Source organism: Aulonocara stuartgranti (assembly GCF_965226115.1).
Source record: "Aulonocara stuartgranti genome assembly, chromosome: 6".
In the NCBI taxonomy this organism is placed as follows: Eukaryota; Metazoa; Chordata; class Actinopteri; order Cichliformes; family Cichlidae; genus Aulonocara; species Aulonocara stuartgranti.
The window spans coordinates 33,687,112-33,710,813 of NC_138944.1; the positions used below are offsets into that span (position 1 = coordinate 33,687,112).

A 23,702-nucleotide genomic window follows, 5' to 3' on the forward strand; every position below is an offset into this window, starting at 1 on the left:
AACTATTCATGCTGAATTGAATCTCAACCAATCACCAAACTGAAAACGATCAGTTGGTTAAGTTAGAAGATGATTCATTTTTTCAGGCTTTATTTACCTGTGAACACAAGCAGTACAGGTACCCAGCGGTACCCTTTTCAGTACTTTACACACCACAACAGCTGCTGGTTACTGCCTGGCACTGTCTGTGATGTTGACGTCACTGTCACAGTGCTTGCACACTGCAGTATTTAAATGGTAGTGTGAGACAATTGTTGGTTATGTTTACATACTAAGGTTTTGTGTGTGTTTACAGTATACCATGCTGATATGACATTTCAGCGCTGCGAAACAAATGCTAAAAGTTAAAACGTCAACAGCACAGTGTCAAAAAGCCGTTTCTCTGACAACAGCTTTTCATCATCATCATTACCATTCCTGGGTTCACCTTCTTAACAGGCACGTTGATGTTACCTGCCGGTCTTTCAAATACGGTACACTTTGCAGCTTTCAGACATACTTTGTATTTGACCAGATGTTTCTTCAGATTAGATGTGTTCCCACGTTCAGCTTCTTATTTTACACTACAGATGTTACATTTTCCAACTGTTTTAGCATTGGATGCATGCTAATAATTAGGTCCAAACAGAGATTTATAACAAACAAAACTTTCCACTACACTGCGATTTCAAATATATAGCAGTCAGAAAAAGAATCACCCACAATCAGTCACAGCAGACGGCTGTCCCTCCCTGAGCCTGGTTCTGCTGGAGGTTTCTTCCTGTTAAAGGGAGTTTTTCCTTCCCACTGTTGCCAAGTACTTGCTAATGGTTCTGTTTTTTTAGGGTCTTAACCTGACAGTACACTGAGGCAACTATGGGTGTGATTATATAAATAAGAAATATCCATCCATCCATTCGCTTCCGCTTATCCTTTTCAGGGTCGCGGGGGGCGCTGGAGCCTATCCCAGCTGTCATAGGGCGAGAGGCAGGGTACACCCTGGACAGGTCGCCAGTCTGTCGCAGGGTGAGAAATAAGAAATAAGTGAACTGAATTTAATAATAAGATCTATCTCAACCGCAGTAAGAAGTTATATCAGTGGGGAGTTTAGGATGCTTGGCTGGCCAAAAAGCTGAGTAATTTGAATGATGTATAATAAACATTATTTGACAGGGCTTTAGGTTTTATGAATATTTAATGCAAACATCTGCAGACTTTATGTTCACAATTTCTACTACAGTCACATTAAGGCAGTCAAACAACATAAAAATGCAACTTGCTTCTTAAAATAGCTTTCGAACAACATCTGAATTTTGACATGTAGGTGCTGACACACTGTGGGTGTGTGAGTAACCAGGAGATGACGGAATGCCCTGCACTGCAACGGGTTTGTGCTGGTGACATAAAATAGTTACTCATCAAGCACAAAATCTCTTGACCTCTGCAATGCTAATCACCATCATGGCTAAATTTAAAACATTATCCAACGCTATTTACGTAAGAGTGTTTTAATTACAGAGCAAATATCAGGACAGAAGAATTTTCCACAGCAGCTCATAGTTTATGTCCACTTTTAGATAGGATTCACCATGCTGGGAATGTCAGGTCTTTGGCTAAATGCTCTTTGGGAATCACATTGTTGGTGCAGACGTGCTATTTTATGTCAGTGAGACTCTTATCTTTAGCGTTTTTTTTACATTCTACTAAAGACATGGAGGGAAAAATATGTATCTTTGGGAGGCTGCTAGTAACATAATGTCTAAATATACCCTTTAAAATAGGTTCGTTCTTAGGTTGTTTGTGTCACGGTCCTGGGTCTCCTGACCCAGCGTTTTTAGTTCTTTGTGATTTTTGTATTATTGTACTTGTGTGTGATTTATTCTATGGCTTCTAGTTTTGATCCCTTGCCCTTCATGTCTCTCTGTGTCCCCTCTGTTCTGTGTAATTGTGTGTCTTTGCATGTTTGAGTTTCTTGTTTTCTGTCACTCTGCATTGTGCATTATGTTCTCATGGTTGGTTTTTTGTTACTCTCTCTAGTCTAGTCTCTTGTGTTCCCAGCTGAGTATTTCCCTGTGTATTTTGGTTCTTAGACCTCTGCCTTATGGTTTATGTCTCTGTATTTCTTAGTTGCTGTCTCCACTGTGTCAAGTTCGCGTCTCTGTGTGATACTTCCTGTTTTACTTTGATGGTCCGTGTCTCATGTGAATGCGTCCTGCTTTGCTTGTCTCGTCAGTCCTGATTTCTCCCAGCTGTGCCCTCCTTCTGTGTCTCATTCCCCTCGTTACTTCCCAGTGTATTTAAACCCTGTGTTTCTCTGAGTCAGTGTCGCGTCGTCCCTCTTGCTGTGTGGATCTCCCTGTGTGTCTCTCTGTGAGTTTTCCAAGTTCCCAGTTTAGATTAGTTTGTATGTTTTTTTTTCCCTGCCAGCAAATAAAGCTGAGTTTTGAGTTCACCTCCCTGAGTCTGTGAGTCCTGCACTTTGGGTCCAACTCCTGCCTGCCGCACAGCGATTCATGACAGTTTGTTATGTGCAGGCTGGGTTATCCCTTGAGTTTGGGGCCTTTTTTGTGCTTGAATGATTCCTAGGTCAGTGTTAAGTGGTTTAACATGCAGTCACAAAAATGAACCGACTGGACTGTGAATGTGTAAAAATGTAAAAAAAACAAAAACACTTTATAACCTTCAGAAAGCCTTAAGAACTATTTCTTGAGACCCCTTTAAAAAATGACAAGAAACTGGATTCTTGGAAGCAAATACTTTAGGCCAGGCTGAAATAAGTAACATTATTAGCAGTTTTCAAGCCAGCTGTGTCTAATAGTTTGACTTTTAAAGACATGTTTATATTTAAAATAATCATGCCTATACGTATATATGTCTCTATGTTACTGTATTTTTGTCTTTTTTGAGAGTTAAATTGTGAACTTTAATCAGTGTTTTCATCCACAGGGCAGACAGAAGTTCTACTTTGGGCATGTTGACTTCTGAAAATAAAAATGCTTCTTTAGCACAGTCGAGCACAACACAGAACTAAACAGCATATTTAGGTGTATAGTGATGTGATGCTTTATGTTACCCCTGCGATAACCCGAATCCTTGAACAGCAGCAGAATTCAAGGAACTTCACTCAAGGGATCGATCCAAGTTTTGAAAGTAATTCTCTTTTATGCACAGATCAAAGCAGAACCACAGGCAAACAATGTCATGTTTACTTTGTGAGTCAGGTTGACCCTGTTCAGCTTACTTAAATCCAAATATTTTCATTTCCTCAATTAGAAAATTATCACGGCCACGTTACTCTCCCTGCACCTGTCACTGTGTTCGCTGTTCTTCTTTTCACCATCCAATACTCTCGTAACTAAAATCCGGCGCTGATTCTCTGAGGCGGACACACACGTCATTATCACCTCCACATTCAGCCCTCATGAGTCAGAACAAGTGGGAGATGGATGGAAAAGAGAGGGCAGAGAATCCTCGACCAACATTCATAAACTTTTCTCTTTCTTACTCATTCATTCTGGTCTCCTCTCTCTCATACGCTCTTCTGTGACGTCGCCCATCAACAAATGTTTAAAGGAGAAATCCAATCACGTAAAGTGTCTACCCTTGCTCTGTGGGTGATGCTAACTTCATCGTTTTTAATGTTTGTGTTTCATGCAAAAGTCACTTTAGTGACTGTATTGGAGATCTCCATCCCAGGCGACCTAATCGCACAATAATTTACCTATCCTAGTTTGTTTCAACAATGATTTTCAGCTGTAAAACGTAATGACAGACCATTACCAGGATAATAACAGGTAAATTCAGTTTAACGGTTGGTTGTAATGGAACTTAAATCTGCAGCTGAGGACTCCTCAAAGTAAAGACAAAAGGAAATAAGAAACAGAGGAACAGAGGAAAACCTTCCAGAAAGACGAGGTAATGCTGGATCCAGGGTGTTCCTGTTGTCACTACTCAGTTGCTGACTAAAAAGAAAAAATTATGCTCCAAAGTGTAGATATCGTTGATGTTTTGAGAGTCTCAGTATCTGAATAAATCAGAGCAATCCCTTTCATGAAATGATAGATCTGTGTCTTTGTTTTTCCCCTCACCAAAGTAAACCAGAAGACTAAGAAGACTTTTCATTGGAACAAACGTTTCGTCACTCATCCAAGTGACTTCTTAAGTCTCAGCTGAATGCAGGTTTCCCCAACGGCATAAATGGTACATTTGCATAATGACTTCCTTACCTGGATGAATTAGTACATTTGAGCCTAACAAACACCACCAATTCAGTGGTTCAGGTATGTAGATGACACCTGGGTAAAAATGTCAGGATGTACCATAATTGACTGATCACAGTAACTCAGTAGACATCAAGTTTGCCTGGAAGGATATGACAGGCTAGACTAGTTAGACTGTGAGATTTCCATCAGTAACGGAGGACATTTAAAAGTTAATGTGTACCATAAACAAATGTTCACGGATCAGAATTTAAGGTTTGACTCTTATCATCCACTGAAGCACAAACTGGGTGTCATCAGTATGCTACAACACAGAGCGAACACCATCGCCACAGATACAGCGGCCCTGAGTAAGTGTGGTTATCCCAGCTGGGAAGGCACCTAAAGAAAGCTCCGGGTGATCCAGACAAGAAAAAGCTGAAAACCCTTAGTGATGATCTCTTCCATGTCAGGAGTATCAGAAGAACTGAGACGCATTTTTTATAAACAATCTGCCTGTGTGGCTTTCAAACACCAAAACACGCTGCGCCAAAAATTGGTCCACCCCAGGGATCGGGTCCCTCGACACAAACAGAGTAACATAGTGTACGCTGTTAATCGCCAGGACGATTGCCAGGATTTATACATCAGAAAAAACAAACAACCTCTGGCGAAGCGGATGGCACAACACATAAGAGCTAACTCGTCAGGCCAGGACCCCGCAGTCTACTTACACCTACAGGCCAGTAGCCACTCAAGACCATCTCTGAATTGAGGAGGGGGCCTAAGGGTACATCTTTCGCCATCTTACAATGCTGTGACTGCAGCCATTCCCCAACTCTCTGTGAGTGGCACTCATGGCCATTGATCAGTGGTTGTTGATCAGTCTTCATGAAGATTTGCATATTAATGATCATGAAACTGACCTACAGCCCATAGTTCGTTAGTAGTGCTAGTTTCAGTCATTATGCAAATGTACCGTTTATAAGGTTGGGGAAACCTGCGACTGAAAAATTCTCTTGGATGAGTGGAAAAACCGTTCTCCCACTGAAAACACTACGTCCAGATAAACAGAATCAACTTTCTGGCATTATCATTTTACCTGGTTTGCTCTTACCTCTACATTACAAACAGACATTAAATTTTACAGAATGGGATCTTAAATACTGTTCATCACTATAATGGACTTGCAGGAAAGTGCTAAGAAGTGCTTGACCTTTAAGCGATGTTCACATTGGAAGGGACAAAGTTTCATTATTGCTGAGCATGGCCTGCTACACTGTCAATGAATTGCTAACAAAATATTGTTAAATCCTCTGAGGTTGAAGATGTTAACTTCTATCTTTCGGATGCAAGCAAAAAGCACTTTTCTGGAAGAAAAAGTTTTGACACGTCCATTAAATTCATTAATGTTCTTTGTCTCCTGATTGCCAGAACGTAGGAGAACAAGTTTAACAAGAACATGATATGTAGCATCAAATGTAGCAAGAAAGTAAAAAATAGCTCTTTGAAGGACATTACTACCAGCTATTCTTTTGTGAAGGACCTGGCACTTTGGGGTTATTGGAATGTGTGTGCACTGTTAGACATAAGATGCATAAATTATGTATTTTTGGTTATTTAATATCTTTCTATGCAATAATCCACAGTAATGGATATACTAACAGGACTGTCACATCACTGGATGTTTGGCATGCAGTGATGTGAAACAATATCTTCTCTTAAATGAGTCAAACCTAAAGAAACGAGGCTGTTTTGACAATCTCAGGAGTAGAAAGTAGATATTTGTGAAAAAAAATGCATGTTTGTTACATGTTTGTTACGTCTTACGTGCTTCATATTATCCATCAGTTTGTGTGTGTTTTACAAATATGGAAGCATATGACCCACTGAAGTCTTGGAAAAAGCTGAACCTTTATTTGTTTGCATGTGTCAGTTTTTAACTTCCATTGAAAGTGTGACTTGAAGCCAACTGCCTTTTCACAATAAGAGCCACAACAGCTACACTATTGGGACATCTAGTATATGAACTAAGGAAGTCTCCTTTAAAGTGGTGAATGTTATAGTCTCCTCCCCCACAGACTGCTGCAGGCTCAATATGATACGATACATCACAAGCTAGGCTATGCCTGTTACTATGGCGACATGCTGCTGCTCTGATGACACCTCTGGACAGGGGATGTGGTGAAGAGTCATAAAGACACTCCATACCTGTAGAGTGTTGTCTTAGTGTCACTTAAGATGTCGCGGTAGTGTCAAATCAATAGAAAATTATAAATGTGTAAGAAAATCACTGCTGAAGCGATCTGTCACCTAAAAATGATCTTGAAAACATTTTTGAGGACCATAAAACTCTTCATTAAGACATTTAAACATGTGCTGTTTTGGTTTCTACTTTTAAGATTTTGAGTACTGAATGCTTGAAGAAACAACTTCAACCATTTAACCCCAACTATGTAACTTGAACATTAATAAACAGTCACATAACAGTAAAATGTATTGTTTAAATATACGATTTAACCCCCTTTGTAGCGCAGTAATTTAGTTAATTGAAATAGTAATAATAATATAAAGATTAAGAAATGAAGATAGAAAATAAAAAAGGAAAAAACTGCAACCCTAGATAATAAATAGAGATTGTATAACTACAAATATCTACTGAGTTGTGCCATATACTTTCAACATAAAACCTTAAAACTCTCAAAAAAGGTGAAATAGCAGTGATCAGATTGTGCCATATTAAAATATGCTTTCCCTACGTGACTAAAAAAATATTCCTGCATACAGATGAATTTACAGCACAACATGTGTCATATGTTTAGAAAAATTCAGTGAAAGAAATGTAACTGCCAGGTTTACTAATATAAATGATACACAAAGTACGTCATCATATTAGTATACCTCGTATACAGCCAAAAATCTGACCTCACAACTAAGCTTTACAATGATTAAATTCATGATTTACAGACATATCACATCACTAGCCACTGGCCTTGTTATTTAAGGCTAACGGGTTAATAAACTCGGTTTATGTCACCACAAACTATGCATTTTCTTTGTATTTCTAATTATACAAAGAAAGTTTATGGCACTTTCAGGCAACAGAAACTTTTTCATTTATAATTTTTTAAAGAGGAAAACCTTAGCTCCCACTTTAGTGTCAGGACTGTACAATACAATACAAACCTTACCTTAGGTTTATTTAGTTATAAGCATAATGTATTGACGCAACACTGGTCACTGACATTATATAACTGCTTACATTTTAGCTCTGAAAGCAACCTGTGGCTCTTAAGATGAAACTAAAATTTGAGAACCTGACTGACGCTAAAGTTCAGACTTTACGCTACAAAGGAAACACAATGAAATTTTAACTTTTTAACACTATAAAATCTTTGCAAGTGTTTTCTCTTAACCAACTGGTGCCTCAACAGAGACAAAATCAGTACAGTGAAAATATAGAGATGCAGGTAATACAGGAACAAAAAATCTGTTAGTCAGGCTTTTAAAGGCTATCCCGAGCTGCAGAGCGCCAAGGCTTAGTGGCACATTAGAGAAAATAGTCCCTTGTAATTTTATGTTACTGTGCAAAAGTCTTGAAGCACCTCTCATTTCTTCTTATTTTGTTTCCAAGCAGCTACACTTTCTTGTGATATTTTAAAACGCTCTTGAACAATGGTGCTCCAGACTTTCTGAGTCTTTCATTGCACAGTGGCTGCTTTTTCACTTATTTTCAGAGGAATGTTTCTTGTGTTTGTTAAGCCAATTATCACTGACCTGTGAATCAGCACAGTGTCTACACATAACACATAACTGAGGGGAAAAAACAATTTTAAATTGTATTTTTTGGCAGAAACACAAAATTTGTTCCCATTTCTTTAGTTGCGTCTACAAAAAAATGATGCCAAATATAACACAGCTTAACAGACATAAACTAGTATTTTAGCACCACCACCACCCATTCAGTTACTTTCATTAACGGACAAAATCCCAAAACTCCAATCATGTCTTCCTACAACCTTTTGTTGTGGCTGTAGCCAACCTGTTGCGAGCACACAACTTCTAGCTGGCTAATACATCACATAAACATTCTTACTGATGTAAACTAAGAGAAATAATAACTAAAGGTAAGATGTTCTCCCAGTAGGTTGTTACCTTCAGGTAATCCCAACAACTGTGGTCAGGAAGTGCCTTTAGTCATGTGTAAGATAATTTGAATGAGTGCTAGATTTAAAAAAAACTACAACTCATTTTTCTTATTAAAAAATATTGAAGTACACCTTTCCACATCCTTTCCTGTTTTTGCATAAAACAAGGAGACATCAAAAAGTTATTATTAAAACAAATAATAATATGCTCTTTGTAATAGATTGCACTGTTGTCAAAAATCAATCGTATAGTTCAAAATCTAAAACAACAACGTCTTGCTGAGTCGAGGAGTACTATCTGTTAACTTATTGTCCAAATATGTTAAAAATAACAAAAATATGAGTTGTTCTGAACAATATACACATTGTCCAAAGTTTGAAACATCTCTGATATACAGCAATCTTCGTTGAAAGCTTACAACAGCTACACTATTGGGACTGCTGGGCCTAACCTTTGCACTGCTGCATTTTGTTGGAAAAAATGTTTTAAAAAGTGCAATAATGCCTTCCTAATTGCTGCACATCACCAAATGTTCATCTAAAAAAATAAACTGTAACAATGTAATGTATAAATCTCCGTTGGATATTCATCACTTGATGCGGTTTATGAATGGATGCAGTATATTTACTTCCTGTCTTTCTTAAATTACAACAATTTAAGAGAACGTTCTTGATGCTTTCTAATGAAAACACATAGAATTGCATTTTCCTCCTCTCAAAATATAAACGACACAAAAGGTACAGCTGCAAAAACTAGACACCCAAAACAAAAATCCTATAAAATACCACCTGGCAGTGCACTAAAAAGAAGAAAAGCTGCCCAAAATCCTGACTTTAACTCATTTAAATACATGTACATTTTCCATGTAATTACATAAGTACAATGTAAAACAATGGTCTGGTCAAATAAAATGAACTTGATTGTTATACATTCAGTTTATACCGAGCACATTTTCCTTAATGATTAATTATATGAATAAATAAACCTCCGGTTTCATACATTTCGGATGTATTTTCCTTAAAACTCAGCGTGGAGCCTACACTTTGGGGAGCACTTCTGTTGCCATCTGTTTACTATGCTTGTCAAAAGTGTTCTCCTACTGTTGCTACTTTCATTAGTGCTCCTCCTCCTCCTCAGAGCCCGGAGGGTGGACAGTTATTATGAAATTATTTTCTATGAAATCCAACAACTGTGTGACTGTGTTCTCACTGTGCTCATGAGAAAACATCCTCTGGTCACTAATGTATCATCTGTAGAAGGTGGATTTTGTACACAGCGATCGGGACTCTGTTCAATCAACCCATCAACCCACTGCGTGAGGAGAATATTATTAGTGAGATCAGGTAATAGCACCAAACACACAAGTGAAAACAAAAGTTAAAAGAACAAAACACCACAAAGCATGTTACAGCTTCCTTCAGTATCTATAGGAGCTCCTCTCTGAAATGAAGCCTGTGTGGGCCCTCAGTCGGCTAATTCAAACCCATATTTGACAACATATATGAACGATTTAAAAAGTGGTGGCCTCTGTAGCTAACTGTGTATCCAAGAACAAAGTTATTTTTCGTTTTTACGTCTCCAACTCACCCAAGACACTATGCGGAGAATGGTCTGAGGCTGCTGGAGGAAGGTGACGGGGTCGAAGGCTCCTCCGGCTTTCCCGGCTCCGTACGCCTGCATCCCCTCCATGGTCCTCCTCCTCCTCTCTCTCCCTCCCCGCTGCTGGCTCAAAGGCACAGGGTGTGTGGAGCACCGGGTAACCGAAACGGAAAATCCCCGAAACTGCTCCCTATCACCACTACTGTACTACCGCTGAATCTGCACGGCTGGGATGCGCGTCTCCCCCCACCCCCGGTCTCCTTTGGCGACCTGTTCTCTCGTGCTGTTGGTTTTAAATGTACCTCTAATATTTCTCCGTTATGTGTGGGTAAAGAAAGCTTTGTGATGGTGCTAGATAGAGATGCTTTCTCCCTTTAGTTCAGCGCAGAAGCCGGTGGCGACCCCGTGAACGCGCCTCCGTTGTCACGCCTCGGACGGAGCGCTCCTCGTCAAAACACCCGAGTAAAAAAAAAGAAAGAAAGAAAAACAGCGACGTACTCAGGACCACTACAGAGAGTCACGCGCTCTTCGTTTATCGACGGTGGGCGGAAAAACAGTGATTAAACCATTAAACCAGAACATGATATTAACTTAATCAACGTTATATGATAAAGTGTGTGAGCTGAAAATAAATATTGGTAAAGGGTTATTTTGTGCGACAGCACTTATTAAAACACTAGAATGCTTCTACACGAATAAACGACAGTATAACAGTACCACCACCCAACAACGTTGAACTCCATGATTGATGGTGCCGTTGGTAGGTGCAATAAATTCCGCCCTCTAGCGGTCTTACCGTATATTGCCTGAATGTGCAAGGACCTCACGCTTGTTTTCTCCTTCAGGCTTTATACGTGATATTGCTCTGTTCTTCAACAAGCTCCATCAATCTTTTGTCAAGTCGGCTTATTGGTGTTATAAATGGTTGTGCACACTGGTATTTACGTTTGTACACTGTTTCAGTAAGTTCTGTCTTACACACTCTGCAAAAGTAGCCTTTTGCTTCCTTTACGTCCTCACAGAAAGCCAATGAAAACGCGATTACGCGTTACGTCCACGCCGGCTGGACCAATGAAACATCCCCGTGGCTGGTTGCTAAGAGACGCTTTGTGTCCATGTTCCCGAGGCTGCAGGCAGGATAATCCAACGCATATGGACCGATAAACAGAGAAACATAGCTCGATTAGCTTCAAGAGAGTTTTACCTGACAGAGACCGGAAGTCATCCCATGTAATGGTCAAGTTAAGGGCGAGATGTCTGCTGGTCGGTAAGGTTTTCACCACCTGATATGTAAGCAACGGGGGCTAAAGCTAGCCTTTTACTACAGAAACATCCCCAGCCACAGGCTGTGTCCTTCTTATGTTTCAGATTCAACCTACTTGTTATAGGACTGACGAAAAATACAAGCCTGATACTATTCTAAATGTGAAAGATGACGTTTGTTGGGTCTATTTTATCATGTAGCTACAGTCATTTAGCTTACACAAACCAATCACTGCCGAGTGATGATGTTTCAACTTAAAGAAATGATGGTGAACCAGACACTAAACTCTAAAACTCCCTGATAATGAGGGGGGTTAATTATGAATTCTGTCGAGAACCAACTCCTTACACACAAATTAAACTATTAATTATTCATTCACAAAAACGACACCGTAAACACAACCACAGGACATTATATTTGTATTCTTCCGTGTGTGTGTGTCTGTAGGAGATGCTGCAGTGGGCAAAAGTGCTCTTTCTCATATGTTCTACAGCGATGGCACTCTCTTCCAGAAGAATTACAGCATGGTGAGAGCATTAACACACAGTCACTGAAAGGCTCATGGTTTGATCCCACAAGTGAAGTGAGTCTTCATACTTTAGATCAGATGTGTCCAACATAAGGCCATCCTTTCATAAGTTTTACAGCTTTTCCTATTAATGCAAAACAAAAGGAATTGACTAGGAGATAAACAACTGAATGATAGAAAAGTGCCTGTTTTTTTCCACACCATCTATAGAAATATGTAACAAAATCAACATTTACTGCGAATTAACAAAAAATATGTTTCGTAAATACAGGACAGTTTGGTGAGCTACCACAGCTCTCTATGTGATCATTTGTAGTTAAACATCTTTACAATGACAGAAAGTTTTGCTCGTTAGGCCCACGTAAGATCAACGTGTGGTGTGTGTGGCCAACGGTATAAAATGAGTTTGACATCATTGCTTTAGACTAATCTGTAAGGGTTAGGACAGTCTTTTGTTTGGCTCATTGGTCATTTCATTCAGTTTATACAGTGGGGGTATCCGTATTCTCCTGAACGATAGATGTTGCCACTCAGACAAAATTTCCATATTGTCACTGGTACAGGAGAAGTCAAAACCAGAAGCATAGAAGTTATAAAAGCATATTCTTTTTTTTCCTCATTTTTTTTTTATTTCTCTGCATAATCTGCGGATCTCCGAGCTCATGTACTGATATATCATTAAAATGGCAGAAAAAAACGGCACTCATATCTTCAACCTGCATTGGTTGGATTGCCTGCAGTGCCTCAGGTTCCAAAAATCAAAAGGTACTTGGCCGGCCGGAGCAACACTCAGGTGGTATTGTAGGCAAGTGGATGTGATGTCGGTTTGACATCATTTTTGTCACCTGGCAAATGGCGAGCTTTATTGTTGTTACCATGGTAGCAATCAGTGATACCGGTCTGGACCAGTGGCAATCAACACTTGGCGCTTTACACGTGTATAGACATGTGTATATGAAGTTTGGTTTATCTTTAGATAGTTTATATTAGGGGTGTCAACATAAGAATTCAGGGGCCAAAATCAGCTTGGAAAAGATTCCAAACTGGCCCACTAGAGGGCTTTGAAAAATTTAAAATAAGGAATAAATTTAATACGTTTTACAGCTTTTCCTGCTGGTAAAGACCTCCCCCGTGGCCATTCATACTACACCTATACCATTTAATTACTTACTTATAACCAATTAATTACTATAAGTGAATAAGTAATAGATAAATGTCAAAGGAGCTTGCAAAGAAAAGCGTCTGGACTTCTTTAAGTTGCTTGAAGACGTTTCACCTCATCCGAGAAGCTTCTTCAGTTCTAAGGTCAAATGGTGGAGAGTCCCAGATGTGAGTGGGCGTTAACGCCCACTCACATCCTGGGCCATCTGACCTCAGGAATTCGCATGATAAGGTGGGGCCAGGTTTCACAATGAACACACCCGAAACTCTGGCTGATTGGGACCCACGCCCAGTTTCCCACCTTGGCTCAGGCGATTAGAGGATCATCAGAGGGTCCTTTGTCCCTCTGTGGGGGGTTACTCCCACTAGGTTTATATCTGGGACTCTCCACCATTTGACCTTAGAACTGAAGAAGCTTCTCGGATGAGAGGTGAAACGTCTTCAAGCAACTTAAAGAGGTCCAGACGCTTTTCTTTGCAAGCTCCTTTGACTACGATGACCTGGATGACTGAGAACCTTCACAGACATAATAGATAAATGGTTAATTTACAGAAAAGTTTCAGTTTTTCACTATTGACTGTTGACTTTGTTTTTGGTTTTTTTGGTCTTTATCTCATAGAAAAACTGAGACATAATGTTGAAATTGCTCTTCTTTTTTTAATATTAAGATTTCTCCGGGCTTAAATGTGTAGTTAGAATTCTTTACACAGACAGAAAGGATTTTTTCTGGTTTGGCTCACTGAAGATCATAATTAGTTGAATGTGGCCATGTAAAATGAGTTTGGCATCCCTGGTTCATATAGAGGAGCTGCTATACTTTGTGTATTTAAGTATACACTTGGTCCGATTCACTACTTTTGTTGTGTAAGGATGAATGTGAGGCTCGGAGCGCATGTCAGCACGCCTTTCAGTTTTTGCACCAATGTACCAGCTATGGATATGTCCTTCACGTGGACTTCAAGCAGGCTTGAACAAAGTATAATAGAATGACTACTTGTCTGTGACATCTGCAGCAGTCCACATCTGAGAAACTGCCCCCTGGTGTAGCACTGTCACATAACACAGAGAAAGCGAGCCCAATGCCAGAGATACTGCAGTGTATGTGGGGTAGGCAGCATAACATGTCTTATAACAGTAAGTAGGGATGTGTTGTACTCCATTCACACAATCAGCAGAGGAATGGAGCTGTAAAACAAGTTGTTCAGGGATTTACAGATCGGGGTGTACTCCGTGACTAGCCACAGGCTTATGTTTTTGTATTCAGGCTGGGTAAGTGAGGTGAATTGGGTTTGAAGGAGCAGCTCATGAAGTGCAATGCTGGCTCACTGCCAGCACAGAATAGATAGTAGTTTGTAGGGAATAGCGTTATCTGTGTGCTGTGAAGTGCTCAGAAATCCAGGCGTTCAGTCCTGCCTGACACTGCAGCAGCTAATCAGCATGTAATTGGCAAAATGTGCTTCTTTAGTAGGCACACTTGTTCTGATGTTAATCACATGTAGTCGTTTACTTCAGATTTGCTCAATCAGTCAAGAACTGTAGAATTTTCAAATTAATGAAACAGTAAGATGTAATTATACATCAATAGCAAATCAACATGTCTAATATTAGTCATAGAGGACTATGTTTATATTGCATGTAGTTTCTTTAGTGGAACTTCTTGCAGGCTTTTCAAGGACCTGCAGAGGTCTTTACTACAGGACTCACTGAAGTGCACAACAGCATAATGTAGCAATTAATGCTGACGCAGAGAAGGACTAATCTGCATTATTTATGCTAATCTACACGAGAAAAGGAACCATGTCATTAACCTGACTCTGTGATATATGGCGGCATGGCTGTTCAGCGATTCCCTCAGTTTTCTAAAGGGCTAGGGCACTGCAAAAGTAAGAAAGTGTAGGTGCGGTACATGCATTAACTCGTGAGTATGGATATATATTCATGCAGGTTTCTCAACACACAGCCACTCACATTTAGTGAGTTTACCATAAAGTCGTGCAATGGTTATGGTACAGAACAGGTTGGTGTATGAATTACTGGACAAAGGCCAAGTGTGCGTGCATGCATGCGCCTGTGTGGTTGCTCAGATCCTGCTGTGTCAGCAGTTTTGGGGCTTCTGAGGTGACAGGAACGTCGATAATTAATACAGCAGGATTCTGGAAAGCCACCAGAACAGGTACTTAACTAGCAAACACACACACACCAGCATACACACAAAACAACAACAGGGATGAGTTTCTTCATACTGCATAGGCTTAATACAGTAGGCACTTGTTTGCGATGCTGTGTGTGTCTCTTCACCGTGAACTAGCGGGTCATTGACAAAGTAGAAAGAGGCTGCAATTGGGAGGCCTTTACAGTTTGTAATGGCCTAGCATGCATGATTGCTGAATGCCAGGTCAAACTATTAGACATCTTCTTAACTAATGCAGCTAATATGAGTAGATCTAAAGAAATGATACAGGTGGAGCTGTGTGAAAATCTTCAAATACATAGCAAACAGGAAAATAAGAAGAGAAGCAGTGATTCAACTTTGAAAGTAAGTGGAGAGAAATTCAGGTCTGCATTTGTGCCAGTAAATCAAGGCTCTGTGTCCAGTTGACACCACTTTATTAGCTGAATACTCGGAAAGAAATGCTCATGGGGAATTGCTGGTCACAGTCTTTGCTGTTGCCATGCAACTGTTAAAACACCTATTTGTAGCCAACCGCTTGCCTGATATTAGTTGAAATATTTTTAACTTCTTAACTCACTTGGTGTAAAGTGCTTCATGTAAAAGGAACTTGACTTTTGAAAAAAAAATTGAAGCTCTTAAACCACGAATTATTCATCCAGAAGTTACTTTGTATTTTCAAGAGGGTAGTAACAGTGAAATGTACAAATTTGGCTTCAATTCCAACATTTGCACAAGAAGTATGAATATTTACATCTACCGAGCTTCGCCCAAGAGGAAGAACCCTTACTCAGGACTGTTGAACACGTTAATGTTCCCTCTCGTTCTGACTCCATAGACCTTTCTTTGCTTCTCGTTACTTTGAACAGTGTTTTGAGTTGGGTTGTTTAACAGGACTCTTTGCACTCCTGTAAAAAATTAAGTACGCCCATTGATTCAGTAGCTTGTTGAACCACTTCTAGCAGCACTAACTTGAAGTAATCATTCTCTGTATGACTTTATCAGTTTCCTGCATCATTGTAGTTCAATAAGGAGAGATCATTAGAAGGAACTGAACATGATTTGTCGATGTAAAGAATTCAATTTGAGGCATTTGGCGGCTACACTCCGATGACCCATCACAGCAGAAGAACATCCCAGTGGTGATAGGGATTAGGACAAGATCCCCTGGAGTCTAGACTCTGGTGGTGGAGATGAAGATGGAGGCTTGAATAGGGCCTGAGTGACTAAGGAGAGGCGGTGATGAGGAGGAGGTGGAGTAGATGAAGGCGTCTGCAAAGGAGAATGACAGATACGCAGTGAGATTTAAAGTATGTGGAGTGAAGGCTGATTGGCCTAAAGAAGGCCGGCAGAAAGATGATTGGACTAGACCAGTGATGTCACAATCAGCTTGACAGTGTGGGAAAGTGGAGGTGATGTAAAGCTTAGATTAGCCGCCAATACCTGACAAGCATACAGATGTGTGACTACAGATCTCCCTTATTGAACTTACGTATGCTTCAAAATAATTTTTCCTTTACGAGTTTGCTTTAGTTTATTGAGATTTGTGACCACTTGTTTTCTTACTTTGACCACAGTATTTCAAATGGGTTGAGATCTGGGCTTGGACTGGGCCATTGTGCAACCCCTTGATTCTTTATTTTTTCTGTCGTTCTGCTCTAGATTTCCTAGATTTGTCCTGATCTGAATACATCTCAATACTTTGCCAGGTGCCCAGATGCAAAACAAGTCCAAATCATCACTCCTCTACTGCCATGCTTGACAGAGGGTATGAGTTGTGTTTCATTTTTGTTCGATGTTTGTACATTATGGCCAGTCATCTCCACTTTGGTCTCTACTGTCCAAAGGATATTGTTCAAGACAACTTGTGGTTCGTGGAGATGCAACTTTGCAAACCTAAGCTGTATTGCCATGTTGTTTTTAGAGAAAAGAGTCAGTCCTTGCAAACAAGCCGTACTTGTTCAGTTTTTATTCTGTCATGAACTTTAGCCTTTAGCATGCTAGCTGAGGCCGGTATAATCTAAGATGTAACTCTTGGGTTTTTTCGCGGTTTCTTTGAGGTCTGCACGATCTGACCTTTGGATGAATGGAGTGAATTTGCTGGGGTGCACATTCCTGGAGCTGATTAGCGTGTTTTTACAGGGATAGGATATTTTAAAAACTATAAATGGACAACAAAGTATTTACAAGGTCTTTTACTTCTACTTATTTTATTCCAGATTCTTCCAATAGCTAGGTTTGCTGCAAAACCTAGAGCAATATAAATTAGTGTCATTTTTAAAAATGTTAACTGATATCATGATTGTAAATCACTGATCCCTGGGGTACTCCATAGGTGACCTTTCTAATCTAATACCAGTAACTGTGTCCCACAGCTTTCAATTTAAGATTTAAATGCTGATGGAAACAGGACACAATATGTGTTTCTATATGGGGCTTAACCGGTGCTGTGAAGGGTTAATCCTTCTGCAGACGCCCAAGTCATCCCTCATGTTCTTCAACTTTTGATTTTGAAGGGTAGCCGAGGCTGTCAGCCATTCCGCTCACGTCCTCCTTTGAAAATGTCAGACAGCCTGTTAGCAATATTCCAAGCTTATTTGCTACTAATAGGCTCTCATTGACATTCCAGCAAGAAGCTTCCTATGCATCACACCAGCTCATTAGACTGCTCTGAAGTGGGACTGCAGCATGGTCTGTGTGTGTACTGCTGGATGCTTGTTATGAACTCTGCGTGTGTATGAATTGAGTAAATGTTGGTCGGAGGTGTGTGTGTGTGTGTGTATTTCACAGAGGCAGTGAGTGTCCACGGTGCGTTTGTGTGTGCGTGTGTGTTTGCAGGATTTTAGTCTCTTGCATTTGACATGCTTCGTTAAGTGTGAGCTCAGGAGATCAGATCAATTTAGAGTTAGATGCTGATGTGAAGAAACCTCAACTCACTTCTTCAAGGTCATCACTGATCTCATACCAGTGAATAGTTGGAGGGGGAAAGGCAGCCTGCAACTATCTGGTCCATTTAGGATTTCTTTAGATCTCGTAGCCTGTAAAGAAGGTGACTTCGTGATTTCGTCCTTCCTCTCTACTGCCTGCACTTTATCTCCTTTAACAGCTACCTCTGTTTGCTCTGTACTAAAAGATCCCAACTACCTTCAGCAGTTTGTTTAACATTAAGACAGTTTGACCAAAGTTCAAATAGCTGATGTTTCCTGTAGTTTGGGGCAGATTCAAAAAACAGCTGCCTCCACCTTGCAAAGGAGGACGAAGGTTTGCAGCCACTACAGCTCTTTTTGTGTCATTCTTATTGTTTCGAAATATTTTTGCAGCTGCTTTTGTGTGACGAACATTCAACATTCATTTTAGTAAACAGCTATACCAGCTATTTGTTTTGACAAAAGAGAAAAACTCACACTGACTGTTTCTGTGTTTCTTTCACATAAACAGTCAGTTTTTTTCTCTTTCACAGTAGATATAACTCTAAAAAAGAAAAATTTACAGTTATACCTATTCTTTTTTTTTTTAATGGCCTCTGTTGACTCCCTTTTTGAGTTAATGGCCAAGTTGTTTTTGCTTTGGTTTACTGTCATGTCAGTTTCGGTTGCTGTTGCAGCTGTTTTTAGTGAAATTGTTCTAAAAGTCCTTTGTAAAATACTTGCTTACCTCTAAATAACAGCACAAAGTAGGGAGCAAGAACTTAGAACATAGTGGACCATCAGAAGCTAAATAGTCAGATAAGAAAAAAGGAAACTGAACATGACACATATGTACATCAGTTCAGTATGGCTACAAACAAATGCTACCATAACATTAGGTGATTTAAAGGCTTAAAATACTTTAAATTCAATTAAATATAGCGCCAAATCAGAACAACAGTCAACATGTATTGACATTTGCCATACATCAGACTAGACAGTGGTAACTCCCCGACAACAAACTTCTCTTCTCTTCTCTTCTCTTCTCTTCTCTTCTCTTCTCTTCTCTTCTCTTCTCTTCAGCTGTTGCAGATTGTAAATGCATTTTGACAGGCACGCCCATAATGTGACAGAAAGAGTGATTGTTTATGACAAAGGCATGCCAGATCCATCATGAAGAGGTTTATTTTAGCTTTACGTCACATAACTAATTTAACATTTGTAGCCTTGTTTGTTTGGCAGACAACAGGCGTGGAGCTGCTGATGAAGTGTATCAACATCCCAGCGACCAATGACAGCGTGGTGAGTCCAACCATGTGCCTAGAATCCATTGCAGGACTCTAGGTGGAGGCTACATTTTGTTGAATGAAGCAACAGATATTAGCCACCCAACCACAGCTTAAAGTTCATCTCTCAGCCATGGTTGTAAAAGGCTGATGGAGTATTGTCGTCACCCCGCCAAGTGGGCTGCATGGACACTTAAGTTTGTGAATGCAGTAACTAGAGAACAAGGCCATGTAGGATTTTGAAATTGATAGTTGTGTCGACTAGGAGGCTGAGGGGAAGCACTGGCAGCCGCCAGTCTGTTTTTAAAATGCTGACAGTTGGAATCCATCACTCAGTGTGGAAGAAGCTTTCCCAGACATATAATATTGTTATTTCTTCATCTGAATTCAGTATGCTATTTGGCAGTATTGTAGGTCTAAGATTAATGTCCTTATAAAAGATAATGTGAAGTAATTTGATTAACTTCCCGTGAATAACACTCGTCCGTCTCCCCCTTTCTCTGCTTTTCCCCACCAGGAGCTCTACATCATAGACTCTGCAGGGAAGGAGACATTAGTGGATTCCTGTGAGAAGATGGTGAGACTCGTTCCCTGGATTTTTTTTAATCTGCATGATACTAGATAAATTCATCATCTAGAGCTTCACCTCCTGTCATAGTAAAGTATTATTTGATTTGCTACACGAGTAGAGAAAAGTAAGCTGATGTGGGACCAATCATATGTCTGTCCCACTTCCCTCATTCCTTGTATATAAAAACCAACATTTCCCACCTCATCACCACTCGTTCCTTTCTGTAGTGGGGGGAACCTTCGCTGCTGTGCCTGGTTTTCGACCTGACTAGTGAGCAGTCTTTTGCTAACTGCAGCCGCTGGCTGGAACGAGTCCGTGCTCATTGCCAGGGTCTCCATGTTCCAGGTAACACCTCACAGAACATGAAATACTGGGAAACGGAAAATAAAAGGGAGGGAAATTAATCAAGACCACTGTGGTCAAAAGAAGACTGCGGTAATTTTAATATGGTTAAATGGTAAATGGCCTGTATTTATATAGCGCTTTACATATCCAGTCATCCACACATTCACACACTGGTGATGGCAGCTACATTGTAGCCACAGCCACCCTGGGGCGCACTGACAGAGGCGAGGCTGCCAGACACTGGCGCCACCGGGCCCTCTGACCACCACCAGTAGGCAACGGGTGAAGTGTCTTGCCCGAGGACACAACGACCGAGACTGTCCGAGCCGGGGCTCGAACCGGCAACCTTCCGATTACAAGGCGAACTCCCAACTCTTGAGCCACGATCGCCCCACAATTGTTAAAGATAAAATGAGTATGTCAAATTGAGGTGGCTTACAGATGTGCAGCAACAGGAAGGCTAAAGCTGCATAAACAGCATGTGTTACATAAGATAGCCAGTTGTATGTGTAGAAGGGTATCAGCTGAGCCAACTTACACATGTAACCCACTTTGCAACCCACCATCTCCCTGAAAAAAAATACATTTGAGTACAAATCTGTGAAAAAAAAGTTTCAAAACATTAACTCACAAACCACAAGACTTATGTAACAAAATCTTTTAGACAGATGAAACCAAAGGGGATGTGTTTGCTCATAGTGCACAGTGTTTGGAGAAAAATGGAACTCTGAATTTGTTGAATAACTTATTGCTCTTTTTACTATTGGTGTACTTAGCTTTTCAGATATTGTTTCTGGATTTTGTTTGAATAAATAAGGAATAATGACAGTGTAATATGTCAGCAGTTGCCATTGATGTGAATTTATTTCAATAATTAACGAATTGGTAAGAATCAGATAAATTGTTCCGTTACTTTAACTTGTTAATAGTTAAATAAAGACCCACAATCTTTACAAACATCTCAAATGCATCACTTAGTCTGATGCCATAAAAGAAGAATTTTTGAATTTTTGGAACTTTTTGAATTTCCTGAGTATGTGGACCCAATGTCAGCCCAGATTAGACGATAGCGCAGATGATACCCATCTACCCTGTTAGTGTCATGTAAGGTGAGCTATTTGTGCAGCTTTAGCATTCCTGTTGCTGCACCCCTTTGTTGCCACTTTGCAACCCACCAAAAAAAAGACACGTTTAACTACAAATCTTTAAAAACAAGTTTCCAAGCATTAACTGAACAAACAACAACACTTCTGGAATAAGTCTTGAATCTGTGTTTACTGTATGTGCATCTCTAAGTGCATCTTTCTGTTTGCATGTGTTCCAGGTGTCCTGGTGGGCAACAAGTCAGATCTGTCTGCTAGAAGAGAGGTACAGGCATCTGTGGCCAAGGAATGGGCCCAGAGTCAGGGACTGGAGTACCACGAGACCTCAGCTGTGAGTGAGCACATCGACACAGCGTTCACGGCAGACTTTAACAGTTCCCACATCTGAAGGATGAACTATGCAGGAAAATATCCCATTCTTTATATCTTTTTATAATACAGTGACTACTGTCTGTTCATGTTTGTCTTTTACAGAAAGAGATGGAGAACTGTGATGCTCCTCTCCTCTGTTTAGCTCGGGCCTTCCATTCTCTGTACCAAGAGCACCGTGAGACCATCCAAAACCTTAATCCAGCCTAGACCACCGCCACCCTACCCCACTTACCACACACCTTGATTTTTCACCATTAGGAGGATACAAAGTATCTCTTCTGAGAGAATTTCATCGACTGAGGGCCTTTGAAACTTACAAATTCAGATAATACACAGCAAAACACTGTTTTCTACCACACATGCAAAGGGATAGCTTGTTCAGACAGATATTTTACTATGACCACAAATAAAGTTGTTTTTCTCTGATAATAAGTGATTAGCCGTGTTCTCTCTTATCCGTGTGTTTCCTCTGTGCTCAGATAGTGGAGGTTTTCTTTCACATCGATGGTTGGGTGATTACCAAAACCACAATAGCACTTCAGCTCATTGTGGGGGTGGGGGTGTCTGTACCTCCTTTTTTCTTCTTACAACTCCTCTTCTGTCGCAGTGGTTGTTCCTGATTTTAGGCAACGCAAATGTTTGATCTCCTCTTCTTATTTTCTGCCTCTTCCACTCGCCCTCCTTATCTTTTCTTTTTTTATTTCCTGGCGTCAGCTTTGCCTCACTTGGCTGTTTTTTGGGGGGGGTTGCATTCACTGAATGCTATTTTCTGTTTCTTCTCTTTTCTGTTCAGTTTCTTTCTCCCGCTGTTCATCTACTGCTTTCTCCCTTGCTGTGTTAACTCCCTGGCTGCAGCCCTCGCACATCATTTCAGTCATGTCCCCTGTGCGGCGCTAACAACCAGTAATCACCGTTCTAATTAGCGCTCTCCCATTCAAACCAGGTCAAAGCCATGTCCTTGTTCTTTCTCTGCCTCTCAGACCAGCTGCTACCATTCAAATGAGGGCAGACTGGTTTGAGGCAGACACAATAGTTTTTATCTCATTATGCACCACATATAATAACTGCAGCATTTACTCATGACGACTCTGTCGTGTTTTGGAGTCCAAACTCAGTCGCAGAATTTGTTTTTTGTGTGGTCTTTAGAAAATCGCAGCTGTGTTTATTCCCCAAACATGTGCAGTAACTGGATAACACCTAAAGGAACTAATCTGGAAACTTTATCCCCTGCAAAATGGTTTGTAGTGAAGTTCTTACCAGAATCTGCATTAAACAACTTATAATTGTTATTGCAGCTTTTGTACTCATTGAGTGGGTGATTATAATTATAGCAATTAGGCTCTCTATCCTTCTCATTCTTTCTCTCCTTGTTGTTTTGTGTAGGTAATTGGTATGTGTGTTTGTGAGGGTGTCTGCATGTGTTCTTTCTCTTTGTGCCCAACAATGTGCGCTTGCATCTCCGTAAATGTATTGTGGCACTGGCAACTGCAGTTGGCTCTTCAATGTGGAACCTGTAATGTAAGTACTTGCGTGTGATGGATCTTTGGAAGTGTGAACTCATAAACCTGGAAGGCTTGGGCTTGGTGGAGCCTTTTTGAAGCGTAATTACGTAACTGTCTTCTGTTCTTCATCTACAGAAGCTTCAAGGACAACCTGGCTTATTGTTGATACAGAAAATTGCTGTGTTCCCTTTATATTCAGGGGAGGGTAGACATACTGTAGAAGTAGGAGGTCTAAAAAAAGTCTCTGTGGAAGGTAGGTCATAGCTGCAGTAGCGGGTGTGTTCATCTTTGGACTTAGTTCTGACTGCCAAAAACTGCATTTGTCAGATGGCCACTTGAGGTTTGATCCAAAAAGATTGACATAGCTTTACGGTCTGAAAATGAAAGCCTCAAACCTGCATCGTTTTTGATCACTGCCAGGTGGGAGGGGGAGGGGGTCCTCTGTTTCAAAAAGAAGTTGTATTTATTTTCCTCATATGGCATCATATTGCTCAAGAACTGTCCATCATATTTGGATGTGATGCAACCACCGGTTGCTAGGGAAAATTTGCATTGCCTGACTGGTTG

General features: G+C 40.4%; 2 protein-coding genes across 4 annotated transcripts in view; one reads left to right on the top strand and one right to left on the bottom strand.

Annotated features, from left to right (window-relative positions):
* The window catches only part of syngr1b (synaptogyrin 1b), a 29,608-nt gene extending 18,950 nt beyond the window's left edge, over positions 1-10,658 (bottom strand). Inside the window, exon 1 of one of the 2 annotated variants that reach the window (XM_082535083.1) lies at positions 9,915-10,658. In XM_082535083.1, coding sequence (XP_082391209.1) covers positions 9,915-10,016 — 102 coding nt within the window. In that variant the 5' untranslated portion in view covers positions 10,017-10,658. The remainder of the gene's footprint in view (positions 1-9,914) is intronic. The other variant, XM_082535084.1, reaches the window with a different exon arrangement.
* A 366-nt stretch (positions 10,659-11,024) lies between these two features.
* Positions 11,025-22,922, top strand: ift27 (intraflagellar transport 27 homolog (Chlamydomonas)). 2 transcript variants are annotated; one of them, XM_082535086.1, is made up of 7 exons: positions 11,025-11,216; positions 11,638-11,717; positions 19,199-19,258; positions 19,760-19,819; positions 20,041-20,158; positions 21,483-21,592; positions 21,736-22,922. In XM_082535086.1, the coding sequence occupies exons 2-7, from the start codon at positions 11,673-11,675 to the stop codon at positions 21,838-21,840; spliced, it is 498 nt and encodes a 165-aa protein (XP_082391212.1). In that variant the 5' UTR covers positions 11,025-11,216; positions 11,638-11,672; the 3' UTR covers positions 21,841-22,922. The 2 variants fall into 2 exon arrangements, with proteins under 2 accessions (XP_082391212.1, XP_082391211.1); XM_082535085.1 differs by having other exon boundaries at positions 11,026-11,193.
* Positions 22,923-23,702: the final 780 nt, after the last annotated feature.